This window comes from Lepidochelys kempii, chromosome 1 (assembly GCF_965140285.1).
Source record: "Lepidochelys kempii isolate rLepKem1 chromosome 1, rLepKem1.hap1, whole genome shotgun sequence".
NCBI classification, from domain to species: Eukaryota; Metazoa; Chordata; order Testudines; family Cheloniidae; genus Lepidochelys; species Lepidochelys kempii.
In genome coordinates, this window is record NC_136380.1 from 335,537,036 (window position 1) to 335,550,453 (window position 13,418).

General features: G+C 41.8%; 1 protein-coding gene across 17 annotated transcripts in view; it reads right to left on the minus strand.

The window, feature by feature from the left end:
• SEMA3D (semaphorin 3D) overlaps positions 1-13,418 on the minus strand; it is a 196,200-nt gene that overhangs the window by 36,666 nt on the left and 146,116 nt on the right. For all 17 annotated transcript variants that reach the window (XM_073328657.2, XM_073328648.2, XM_073328649.2 and 14 more), the window contains 2 exons: positions 13,094-13,163; positions 10,602-10,746 (listed from right to left, as the gene is read on the minus strand). In XM_073328657.2, coding sequence (XP_073184758.2) covers positions 10,602-10,746; positions 13,094-13,163 — 215 coding nt within the window. The remainder of the gene's footprint in view (positions 1-10,601; positions 10,747-13,093; positions 13,164-13,418) is intronic.

Genomic DNA, 13,418 nt, shown 5'->3' on the forward strand with positions numbered 1-13,418 from the left:
CGCCCAAATTTCAGGCGGACTGTGTCCGCACGGGCGCAGCTTGTGCGTGCGTGGGGGACCACTGACCGTTCTGCCCTGGGGCCTGGAATTGCTGTTGGCGGGTCTGATCGGAGCAGAGACCAGCTGTGTAAACCAGGTCGGAGACATTTGTCCTTTAAGTGGATCCTACATTCATACCTAAATTCAATCTGTACAGTCTAGTCCAGCCAAAAAGACAAATTAGCTTGAAGTTTAGCTTGTGGTAAACACAGCTAGTAACTATTCTCTACAAATAAAGGGAGTTTTATCTGCATATAAAACTGCACAAGTCTCCTAAGAGAGAAACTAGTTAGGAAAAAAGTAACTTTTGACTATGGGTAATATTTTCAAAAGCACCTAAATGACCTAGCAGCCTAAATCCCATTTTTCCAAAGTGATTTAGGGCCAGACTTTTAAATGTATTTAGATGTCTAAAGAAACAAATATTAGGAACTCAATGGGAATTAGGCATAGCTGCAATTTTTGGTGTCTAAATACTTTTAAAATCTGGCTTTTAGGCAGTTAGGAGCCTAAGTCTTATTGAAAGTCATTGCAGTTTAGTGCCTACTATGGCCCAGATTTTAAGATATTTAGTCACCTAACTCGCACTGTCCTTGTGTCACTTTTGACTATGCCTAAATTACATAGGAGGTTTTGAAAGTTTTACATTAGATTCTTGAGGTGTTACATCAGTGAAAGGCAGAACTGCACTCTACATCATCATGTACCCAGTGTCCCATCATTTAGCGTCAACCTACAATTTGATGTGCGACTGTGGCTAAAAATTAAAGACTCAACTGGAAAATACAGAGGCTCTTGCATTACTACCGTGTGATAGTTATTCACTGGGCATCTCTGGAGAGTTTGGCACAAGCAAAGAAAGACAAGGAGATATGTCAATTGGATACTGTAAAAGTCTCCTTTGGAAATATATTTTCATTTGCTGTGAGTTATTCTTAGTGGCATTTTGCCAGCATTTGCATATGGTCTTTATCCTCTGGTTTTCTGAGCAGGATCTCCCATGTTCCATTGTCTGATGTGCTTTCACAAACAAAAGCCATTACAAGGTTATTCCCTGAAGGTTGGCTATAGTGAGATTCATTTGTGAAGAAAATGATGTAATTTTAATTCTGACGGAATAATTTGTTTTGATATTATGTAGCAAAGAGAAATACAGAGTGTGTGTCACGAATCTAAAAATCCATTCACAGGCTAGTCAAAACCCTTTTGATTTCCAGAGAAATTCAAAAGGATCTATAGTGTCAGCAGAAAAAATTCAGATAGAACAATAGCTGTAAAAAACCAAGCCATAGCTAAACAGTACATTTTCAGGGCAGCCGTCAGGGAAATTTCTCTTTATCCCCATCCTTCTGAACAATCCAAATTTAATCCTCCTCCAATTTACACTGTTTTGGGAACTCAGTAACTGATTACAATGGTGTAGTTATATATTTAGGGGTTGAGGCAAAGCCCATTGAACCGAATTAAAAGATTTTCATTTTCTTCACTGGTACCAAGTATCAAAGGGGTAGCCGTGTCAGTCTGTATCCATAAAAACAACGAGTCCGGTGGCACCTTAAAGACTAACAGATTTATTTGGGCATAAGATTTCATGGTTAAAAAACCCACTTCTTCAGGTCCATGCCTCTGAAGAAGCGGGTTTTCTACCCACAAAAGCTTATGCCCAAATAAATCCGTTAGTCTTTAAGGTGCCACCGGACTCCTTGTTATTTTCTTCACTGGAGTTTGGATCAGCATAAGTGAGAGTAGAATCAGGCCAGATTCCCCGGGTTCCAGATGTTCAATAGCTCCCCATTGATGGAATTTATTTTTCCCTCCTTTGTATATTTTTCTGTCATCTGCATTATCACTAGCTAAATATGTTATACTTTATATGGCACAGTCCACATCTTCTAGAGATTTTTGTGTTGCTCCTCCATTCACAAATGAATCCCAGCCACTCTGTTTTTTTCTGAATACCATGTTGAAAATCTAAGTTAGCAGGAAAGACTAGAAGATGTGATAGATGTTCTGAGAGCTAGAATGTGAGACATTTAAACATCTTGCTAGAAATGTCTATGTGGAAGAACACAAGACGTAGGAGAGGTGACATCACCTGCTATCATCTGTGGGATTGAGAGCAAAATGTCTACCAATCTGGAACTGAAATAATTATATTACTCCCAAAGGCCTGGATCCTGCAGTGTGTAGTGTCAGCAGATCCCCGCCCATTTATTTCAATGGGCCACCATGGATGTTTGCACACAGTAGTTGGCTGGAGTGGGGTCTACTGTGACTTCAGTGGGCTTTGGATCATGTCCTAGAACAGCCTGACCATTAAGAACAGCTGACCAGGTGCAACCCTGTTGTTCTTGGCAAAGCTAGCTGTGCCCAGAGACATCTCTGTCAGTGGCACGGGGTACTGCAGAAGGGAATGAAAAATGATTCTCAGCCACCAACAGGAATTTGGCAAGTCACCAAACAGCTCCACCCATCATTACAGAACAATCTATATAGGCTTGGGCTTCCTTTCATACTAATCAGCATGACACATGATGTTATGGGCTAGGCAGCACAGTGGGTGAGCATAGTAGCTTTTCACCTCTTGAAAGCTGAGGTCACATCCTGGCATATGTCACAAGTGAAAATGAGAGGGGTGATCTCCACCCATTCCATAGAGGACATTAGTGTACATCCAGAAGGACCAGAGGGTGTGTCAGACATGGACACTCATCTTCCACTAAAGTCAGTGGCAGTTCTAAATTCACATCAGAGGGCACAGGACTGGAACATCAGGGATGTTGCATGTGAAGACTGGAATTCTGCTTTATATAGGTTCTTATAATACTCTCATCACTTTAGTATCTGAGAGCCTTCCAGTAGCATATTAAGTGATGTGACTAGCATCGGTCAGGGGAGGATTAGTTTAGCAGTGGGTGGAAGCCTACAAAGAACATATCCAGAGTGTAAGTCACTCTTGCAAGATTTGTTAGTTCTTTGCTTTTATGAAAGGTAAATTCACAAACACACAAGTTAAATGTTTTACAAAAAACACACATACTGTGCACACATGTTCAGCTACTGTGTAAAATCTGATTCACAAAACATTAAGGGATTGATTCAACACCCATTAAAGTCAATGGGAGTCTTTCGATGGACTTCAATGGGAGTTTGATTAGACCCTATTTGCTTTGGGTCCAATTATTATCCTGGTTACACTAACATAAATGCCGTAGCAGCGTCACCAAAATTGTTGGGAGTTACTCCTAATTTACACAGGTACAGCTGAGAGTTAGGAGTTGCCCATTGGTTAGGGAGGTAGTGTAGCGCAATGTACTTGAACTCAGGATCTCAGGGTTCTGCTCCCAGCTCTACCACTGGCCTGCTGGGTGACTTCAGGCAAGTCTCTTTGCATCTCAGTTTCTGCATCTGTAAAATGGGGACAATGATATTTACCTTGTTTGTAGATCACTTAGATGGATTATTATTTTGCGCAATTCTAGATCAAATTATCCACTCTAGTATGGGAGGAGATGAAACCTCAGAAGCTCCACAAATATGATGGGGAAAAGACACCACAACAGATGATCTGCAAAGATGTTTTTAAAAATTTTCTCATATAGACTATGCTACAGACTAGGGACCGAATGGCTAGGCAGCAGTTCTGCAGAAAAGGACTTCGGGGTTACAGTGGACGAGAAGCTGGATATGAGTCAACAGTGTGCCCTTGTTGCCAAGAAAGCCAATGGCATTTTGGGCTGTATAAGTATGGGCATTGCCAGCAGATCGAGGGATGTGATCGTTCCCCTCTATTCGACGTTGAGGAGGCCTCATCTGGAGTACTGTGTCCAGTTTTGGGCCCCACACTTCAAGAAGGATGTGGAAAAATTGGAAGATGTCCAGCGGAGGGCAACAAAAATGGTTAGAGGACTGGAACCCATAACTTATGAGGAGAGGCTGAGGGAACTGGGATTGTTTAGTCTGCAGAAGAGAAGAATGAGGGGGGAATTGATAGCTGCTTTCAACTACCTGAAAGGGGGTTCCAAAGAGGATGAATCTAGACTGTTCTCAGTGGTAGCAGATGACAGAACAAGGAGTAATGGTCTCAAGTTGCAGTGGGGGAGGTTTAGGTTGGATATTAGGAAAAACATTTTCACTAGGAGGGTGGTGAAGCACTGGAATGGGTTACCTAGGGAGGTGGTGGAATCTCCTTCCTTAGAAGTTTTTAAAGTCAGGCTTGACAAAGCCCTGGCTGGGATGATTTAGTTGAGGATTGGTCCTGCTTTGAGCAGGTGGTTGGACTAAATGGACCCTTCCAACCCTGATATTCTATGATTCTATGGTGTCAGACAGATGGATGCCAATGTATCACTTTGATCAATTAAAGAAAACAAAAACCAGAATAACAAAACAAAACACTATCAGTGTATCTCTGTGTATAGAGACAGCACAAAATATGCAGGCGGGATCCACAGGGAGGTTTAGAAAGCAGCATTTTGCACTAACATTACTGACATGTCATTCAAGCCCACTGGCTAGGCACACACAGGGAGCAGCAAAACAGCAAGGTGGTCAAGGACCAACCTCTTTTTTTTTTTTTTTTAAAGAAAGGGAAATATTTTTTAAAAGGCTCAGATTCCCGTGGCTGATGCCTGATCCTAGAGTGACCCACAAGAGGAAAAATGTTAGTTCAGGTGGTGTTTGGAATCAGCCGCTCCTCTGTTCAAGGTTCCACTGTCTGCCCCAAACGTGCTGTATCACGTTTCCTGTTAACACACTGGCATTGTTGATATTAAGGAATAAATTGAGATAATTGCTTTTAGGTGGACAGGAATAAGAAGGATCCACTAAGTGCTCTTGACTTTGCAGGTGACACTGTAGAGCTCTCTGTAAAGCTTTGCAAGTGCAAAAGGCAACTAAGATTCGCTGAGTTCAGAAAATCTGCTGTTAACTCAAAGGTGATTCATATCAGGGAAAGCGTATTAGTAAGGAGGTGGAGGAGGTTTCTTCAGGAAAACAACATAAAGTAAAATGTTTCACTTGATAAGGCAGCCCAGTTACAGTGTGGAGATCAAAGGAGAGCTGAATTGGAGAAGTGAGGAATGCATTCCAACCTATAAAGATCAGGAGCAACAGGGAGATTAGTCTACAAATAATAAATGACACCTGTGTAACCTCAATGTTTTATACACATGCTTATTACAGCAGGAAAGCCAACCAGAGAGTGGGCTAGTGGGAGTTTTTGGCGGAGAGTGCTGGCTTTGAAGGATGCTTCCCTTGGGGTTCAGTCTTGTTAGAATGAGATGTACAGCACCCCAACTATCTGCATCAAAACTGCAGAGGGGACAAGAGATGTGAAATATGATCAGTGTTAGATGTTATGGTGAGGAGCTCTACAGAAAAGTGAGAGACCCAGAGTAAGGAAGAGATCACATCTGAGAATCTCATTTTAGTTTTAATCATTTTACAGTTTTTAAAAAAATGTAATGCTCTGAAAAACAAAGAACCCAGAAACCCAGGATTTTGTGAGGTGCTTAGATACCAGTGATTATAGCTATAATAGTAGACAGATTAAAAGACTTTTCCCCTAATTTAATCAAAATCCTGCTCTTCTGCCTTCTACCTGACATAAGAACTTTATCAAGCACTGATTATAAGTGTGAAAATCTTCAGAATACATTTTAAACAGAGTTTTCGGAGATTTAGTCCTGATCTTCTTCTAATGTTAATGGTAGCTTCCTGGCTGAATCCTTAGGTAGTGTTTTCTAGTGGCAACAGCAGTTATGCAATCTCAATTTTTAAGAGGTGAAAGAAAATCAGAATGAAGTAGGCTTGCTTTTCAAATGGACCTTCATTTCAGATCTGCCTAATGTTATTTTTGATTTGTCCCTGTCTTCAGCTCCCAAATTCCAGCATACTGTATTTCAGTTATTTCACCCTTGTTTAATTTCCATTATTTCCTAGAGCTTCCAATTAACACCAGTGGGACAGGCCCGGCCAAAAGAGGCATACATCACACACTGACCAAGCCTAGGAGTGTGGTGTATCAATGGTCCCTGAATTAACACCAGAGGGCAGGCAAACAATGCAAGAAAGAAACTGAAGCAAACAAGGGATCCTGCTGCTTCTATACAGTTTAGCATTATGGAGTCATGATGTCATGGTCATGCTGGGAGTTCATCGCTAACACAAATTGCCACAGGAAGCATTTTGTCAAAATTTCGATATCAGCGTGGTCACAGCATATATAGAGAGCAGCTTTATTTAATTCGGAGATAACATTAGTTGAGTAGAATGTTAAATTAGGGTAACAGTCTCCAGCTTCTGTATAAATGCTTACAGGAAGCCAACACATCTCTGGAAGCCCAACATCAAAGGGAATACATTTCACAGTGTATTCATTTTTTAAGCAACCCATAGCATATAACATAAGAAATATAATGAATCCAGGAAGAGCTCTGTACACCCTAATTGTGTCTTAGCCCTTATACAGATCTTTCTATTTTCCAAATACTAATTTATTAAGGGCTAAATTGTATCTATTTTGCATAGCCCTGAGCAGTACTAAGCTACCCCATGCTAGAGGGACCACAGGTGACATTTGACCTTGAGGGGTAGTGACTCCAGCATCCAGAGAACACTCAAAACGCAACACACTTAAGACATGCAGCATACCTCACCTCCTATCCGCCGATGTGCGTAGCAAACTTTACTGACTGGCATATAGGCAGGGAGGAAGCATGTTTCCAACTACATCTCGTCCCCTCTTTTGGGTTCTGTATTACATGGTGGAGAGTCTTGGTATTAACTCTGTGCTCCCTTGATCAGAGGGGCTGCAAATCTGCCCAGAACCTTATGTGGGAGTATAACACAAAGGGAGTTTCCTCTTCCCCAAAGTTTAAGACTATTCATATCCAGGGTTTTGGTTTAGCCTATTACAAGATGCGGGCCCTGCCACTTAATTTGAATTTGGATCCTGATTCAGATCATTATCATCAAGGCACCTCCCAAAGAGATGTAGTCTCCTTGCAGATCAAGCACCACTGGGATCAATCTCTAGCTAGGTCCTTAGAACAATCTGGCTGGATGTTCAGTCTATGTCCATCACTGGCCATCTCACTGCATCACCAAATCTTTTGGTGACCATGTGATCTTGATCTGAGCAGCTGCATTCCTTGGTAAACAGGTTTTGTAATTTGTTGGTCTTCCTCCTATTATATCCATACCAGGAAAGCTGGCGAAATTAAACTAGTGCTGATGGACATCCATTGCTGGGTTTGGCTACAAATATCCTCATTGCTGACTGTGTCCTACCACTTAATATGGAGCTGAAATGGCCAAGACTTTCTTTGCCACTGAGGAAAAAATGCCCAATGAAAACTTGTGAAAGGGCCATTCCTGTATCCTGAGTGTTGGCAGCATATGTAAAATTGGGCCTGGGATGTTCAAACTTTGTCCGAAACAGCTAAGCCACTCTCCTCGTCAAGCTGTTGAAAAGTCTGAAGGTTGATATCTGTGCCTTATCTGAAGCATGCTGCCCAGAACCACCGAAAAAAAAAGAGTTGAGGACTGTACGTTTTTGTTCTCATGCTGCACTCAGGGGTTGCTTGAGCAGAGTGGCTATTGTACTTTCACCCAGTGCCCAAACAGAACTGCAGCTGTGGTGGATAATTCATGAGCAATTTATCCTAACTGGGGTACTAAATACTAAATCCCCAAATTTCAGAGATGTTCAGATCTGGGATAATTCCATCTTAGTAAAGACAAAAGATTCCAGTATTAAAAATACTAAATATAAATAGATATAATGTAAACATGTACTACTGTATTATTAAAGTAAATTATTGTAACCACTTTGAGAGCACTTTCTCCTCTAACAGCCATATCCCCTACTCAACCCTTGTTCAGGAAAACTCTTACTGACGTCTACTGACAAAAGATTGAGTCAGGAGGCCCTTAGTATTTGACCCTAACTTTTTATGGAACCATTCTCTCATAGCTGTTATCAGGTGCTTAAAGGAAGTAGCTGCAGACTTACGGGAAGGGTTATGGAAAGTATCAGTTTATCTTTAAATCTTGCAACCTTTAAAATTCTTTCAGATGTGGATATCCAAACCAGTGAAACAGATCAGTGCTGACAGGATCACTGACACACACTTCCTTCCTTGTGAATCTCAGTTCATGCATGTGATGGCTAATACACAAAAAAAAGATCCCTCTAGGCAGGACAGAAGTTTTAGTATATTCATCTTTCTTGGGCATAGCAGGAGTTTCAGATGAGTAATTCCAATGATATAGACAGCATGGGCCTGTGACAGTTTCTGGTTTTGTGGGCACTATTTTATGCCTATGAGTAACTGCACCTGCATTTTTTAGTAATGAGCTGTGAATGCAAGCGTTGGTTCGTTCTCTGGTCCAAATTGCCAAATGTGGCTTCTACTTTTGGGTACCTCAAATTCTGGATGGCAGTTAGAGACACTTAGTGCCTGATTTCTGAATCTCAGCTCCCATGCTCAGGCCCTGGGTATTTCTGGTTGGGCAACCATAAACTGCGGCGTCATTCCAAATTAAAGGTCTCGACTGAAAATCTGGATCAAAATGTCTACCTGTTTGCATGTACATAAAAGGGTGGGCTGCCCCCTTATGAGCCAGGGGCTGGGTGTTCCCTACAAAGGGCTGAGAGAGCTCCACTGAAAGGGGAGCTATTGAAAGGAAGTAGGTTTCTGTGGCTGGGCCAGGAATAGGAGATAGAAGAGCAAAGGAAAAGGCCTCAGGGGTAATGCAGCCTGTGTTGGTCAGAGGAATAGCGTTTTGTGTTTTTGTGAGTTTTGTGTTCGAACTGATAAACTGTGCCCTGCGGCATGGGCCTGAAAGAGACTTTGGGCATGACATTAGTCCTTCCTGGGTTGGGCAGACAAGCAGCTCGTATTTATCACAGATGTCTAATAACTATTGGTTCCTGCAGACAGCTGAGAAAAAAAATGGGGTGGGGTGGGAATAAAGGAGAAATGGGGGATGACCAGAACACATAGGAGTGAGAGATGGACTGAAAGGAAGAGCAAAAATTAGATAGTGAATTATTGCCTGAGACAGAGGCAACATCAGGCCATAAAATATGTACATGGTTTACTCTGTCACGTAATCAGTTTCTCACAGCAATGTGTGATTGTGTAGGATCATGGATAGGAAGGGAAAAGGCCCATAAGACAATCTCTATTAAGATGTGGATTACTCCACAAAGAAGCTTGGGAACTTTTGTTCTCGTGCTCCGTCCAGTCTACCTTTATATGTCTCGAGCTACACAGGGCTCCCGCCTCTCTCCTCTCCTCCCCAACGTGGAGCTGGCTCTCTTCTCTACACATGGTTAGGCTGGTCCAAATTTTTCCAATTCAATATTTAATTTTATTTTTAAATGTGGGAAATTTGTCATTAAAAATTATCCTTTTTTGACCAGCTACAGAGTAGGTCAACCATTTTGTCAGTATTTGAAATATTAATTAAATTATAAATTTTGAAATAAAGAAGTGTTTTGTTTTTTTTTCAATTTTCCAACCTTTTTTCCCTCAGGGCCTAGGGCAGGGGTGGCCAACCTGTGGCTCCAGAGCCACATGCGGCTCTTCGGAAGTTAATACGCGGCTCCTTGTCTAGGCACCGACTCCAGGGCTGGAGCTACAGGTGCCAATTTTCCAATGTGCCGGGGGGTGCTCACTGCTCAACCCCTGGCTCTGCCACAGGCCCTGCCCCTTCCCACCCCCTTCCCTGAGCCCCTGTGCCCTCGCTCCTCCTCCCCATCCAGAGCCTTCTGCATGCCACACAACAGCTGATCGGGAGTTGCGGGGAGGGAGAGGGAGGTGCTGATCGGTGAGGCTGCTGGTGGGTGGGAGGCACTGGGAGCGGGCTTGGGGACAGACTGATAGGGGGCTGCTGACATATTACTGTGGCTCTTTGGCAACGTACATTGGTAAATTCTGGCTCTTTCTCAGCCTCAGGTTGGCCACCCCTGGCCTAGCGGATTACTACTGAGAAGTATTTCCTGATTTAAGCTTTACTTTTTCCTCCCATCAATCAGTTTTTCACCAGAATAGCTTAAAATTTATGACAACTAATTACTTATGTTACTTTAAAATAACTTATATTAATGACAGAGTCAAAATCAATGGTCACATCTAAGGGAACAGAATTTTATCAAAACCAAAGTCTGTAAGATATAGCAAAACAGAGAAACACAAGATTTAAACAACATGTATCATCATCATTTAATAGTCATCAGAGAAAAGTACTCTGCTATTTATGAAGTGTTGGTGTCTCAGAGAGGATCTCCACCTACACATGGAAATATAGCCAGGAGGAGCCCAGAGTGGGAGAGACCATCAGGAAATAGACAGTCTGGGCACAATGTTATCTCAGAGAAACGGAAGAGTTATATATAAAAAGGGGTAGGTAGAAGTCTGAGCTGTCAACATGAAGGAGGGTTAAGAGGATAATTTAAAACATCCTGAAAGGAAAATACAAGTTACCCATTCAGAAACATAATATATGGTCATTGAGTAAAAATAGAAGTATATAATTAAAGAGACACTTACTGTACCAGGCCGGGGGTATGGGATACGTCCTTCGTATTGTACCCATCTATGATCCACACTTTCTTTGTGAGCGTAAGGGCCATTGAAAACAGCTCGGATATCAGCCATGCTGTACACACAAACCGCGGAGCCCTTGAATACAGAGCTGAAAGAAATGAAGCATGTTTATAATCACATTTTAAAATCTTCAGTATAGGCCTGATCCAAAGCTCTCTGAAGACAGTTAAAAGTCCTCTGATTTTGATGGACTTTGGATCAAGTCCCATACCTGAGAATTATTATAACTGAGGGTGGTGCTAATTATGTACAGTATAGATTATATCTTTGGCTTGAAAACTCTCATACATAATATAACTGTGAATTACAGTTTAAAACTTTGGTTCGCTGGAGACCAGGTTTGTTAACCTTTTGGCCATACTGAAGAAAACGTCTTTTATCTTGGTGGGTGAAGGGATCCAGAGACCTCTTATTCCTTATTATGATTAGGACTTTGGGGTGTGTATTTTAGAGATTGAAGGACAGCCCATTACATTCAGTTTGTATTTGACATTCTGTGTTTTAATTCTTGTTCAGGCAATCAGAGTATTAGAGAGGCATGTGTAGGAGCATTGTAAACCAAAAATAAATAAATAAAATGTTATGTGTCTTTTCTAACAAAGATAGTTGAATTATCTAACCAAAACCAAGCCATAGGTAAACGTGTTAATCTTACACTTTGTGTGATGAAACGGACATTCATTCACTTCTGTATAGCTTCAGTGGCTATGTAATCTTCTAAGGGAAGATCCTATAACTGGGTTCAATTTTTGTCAGTTTATTGGCTGAATTGTATGAAGGTTCCAAGAGGCTTTGTTGCATACAGCACACATCCTATTGATATTATATTCATACTGTTCTTATAGTTGACATTTATAGTGTCTTTCATACTTTGCACACTGGACTGAGACCCAGGGACCTAAGCTCTACTCCTGGCTCTGCCACTAATCAACTGTGTGACCTGGACAAGTCAAGTTATTTCTCTATGTCACTCTCCTGCTTTGACACCTCCCCCTTTGGTTGGTCTATTTAGATTATAAACTCTTCAGGATGAGGACTCGTTTACTATGTGAATGCTCTGAGTCTAGCCCAAAGGCACCCTAATATTGGTTGGGGCCTTTATGTGCTACTGTAATGCAAATCAATAATCAAGACTACTACAAACTGATATAGAAATTATATCTAGAATGATTGAATTCCATTCCATCTGCAACAGGTAGATTACATGACACACAAAACCTACATTAAACATTATTAAGATGTGGAGTCAAATACTCAAAAGTTAGGATGCCAGAGGTAAGATTGCCAGTGCAAACTTAACTCACCCCCTTGTGTGTATACATTCTGATACCGTCTCTAATTACAGGATCACACACTATTTTACCCACAGGACTTCTGCCTCATTCCGTTCACAGGATGGAGGGTGCTCACTTAATCAGCAGTTATTCAATATCTTGTTGTAACCTTATTGTTCAATGTGTGGCCCCATTTACTGCACACTATTCAAACCATGCTCTGAAAATAGATTTATTAATTTCCTCATTGGATTTTCTATGACGTTCTTCGCTATAATATCTGAGTACTACACAAACATTAATTAATCTTCCAACCCCACTCCCCTCCTGTGAGGTGAGAAGGTATTATCTTATTACCATCCCCACCTATTATTCTGATGTGTCACTCTAAAGCATTGGTTCTCAAAGCCGGTTCACCGCTTGTTCAGGGAAAGCCCCTGGCGTGCTGGACCGGTTTGTTTACCTGCCGTGTCCGCAGGTTTGGCCGATCGCGGCTCCCATTGGCCGCGGTTCGCTGCTCCAAGCCAATGGGGGCTGCGGGAAGGGCAGCCAGCACGTCCCTTGGCCCGCGCCGCTTCCCACAGCCCCCGTTGGCCTGGAGCAGCGAACCGCGGCCAGTGGGAGCCGCGATGGGCCGAACCTGCAGACGCGGCAGGTAAACAAACCGGTCCGGCCCGCCAGAGACTTTCCCTGAACAAGCGGCGGACCGGCTTTGAGAACCACTGCTCTAAAGTGCTTTATTGTGAAAAGTGACCAACAGCTGTATCACCTTGACATGTGATATTGTTTGATCTCACAAGATAATCAGGGTCTGGCAGCAGAGGAGAATGAATTTATTTCAAAAGGAGCGCGGTTGGGTACTCTGTAAAGCTAAGAAACTTTTTTTTTTAATTTTGAAATTCAACATCTTGAAGATTTTTGTGAAAAATTCACCTGTTTCTCAACTGACTCTTTTTTTAAAATCAGGGCACTTATTTAGATGCCTACATAAGGACTATGAAGCACAACTTAAGGCACACATTTTGGAAAATATTGGCCTAGGGGAATAGAGGTCATTCCTGCAGGTCTTATTCTGGCAAACTCCCTTTGCCTTTAAGAGGTTTTTGCCTGAGTGAGGCCTTCAGAATTGGATTCCAGGGGCAAATGTGACCCTACACATACCTTGTAGTAGTGAAGACTCCATACACTAGAGGGTTTCTCTCATCTCTTGTGGAAAGTAAGAAAATATCTTCTGTAATGGGAAAAGTTTCTTTTTATTAAACAGCCTATAAACATTTTCATATTTACCACCCTATCATTTGGAGCTTTGTAAACATACAATTAATTCTTATGTTTGTTTGATTTTGAATTTTTTGTCCTGTGAATTTTGCTGAAGTTCTGAGTTCTGCCATCTGCTGTATTCCACCTGGAATCAGCTGAACTTCTCCCTAAATGGGAAAAGCCAAGTAAAAGTAACAGGGCATAATTCTGATCACACCTACACCAG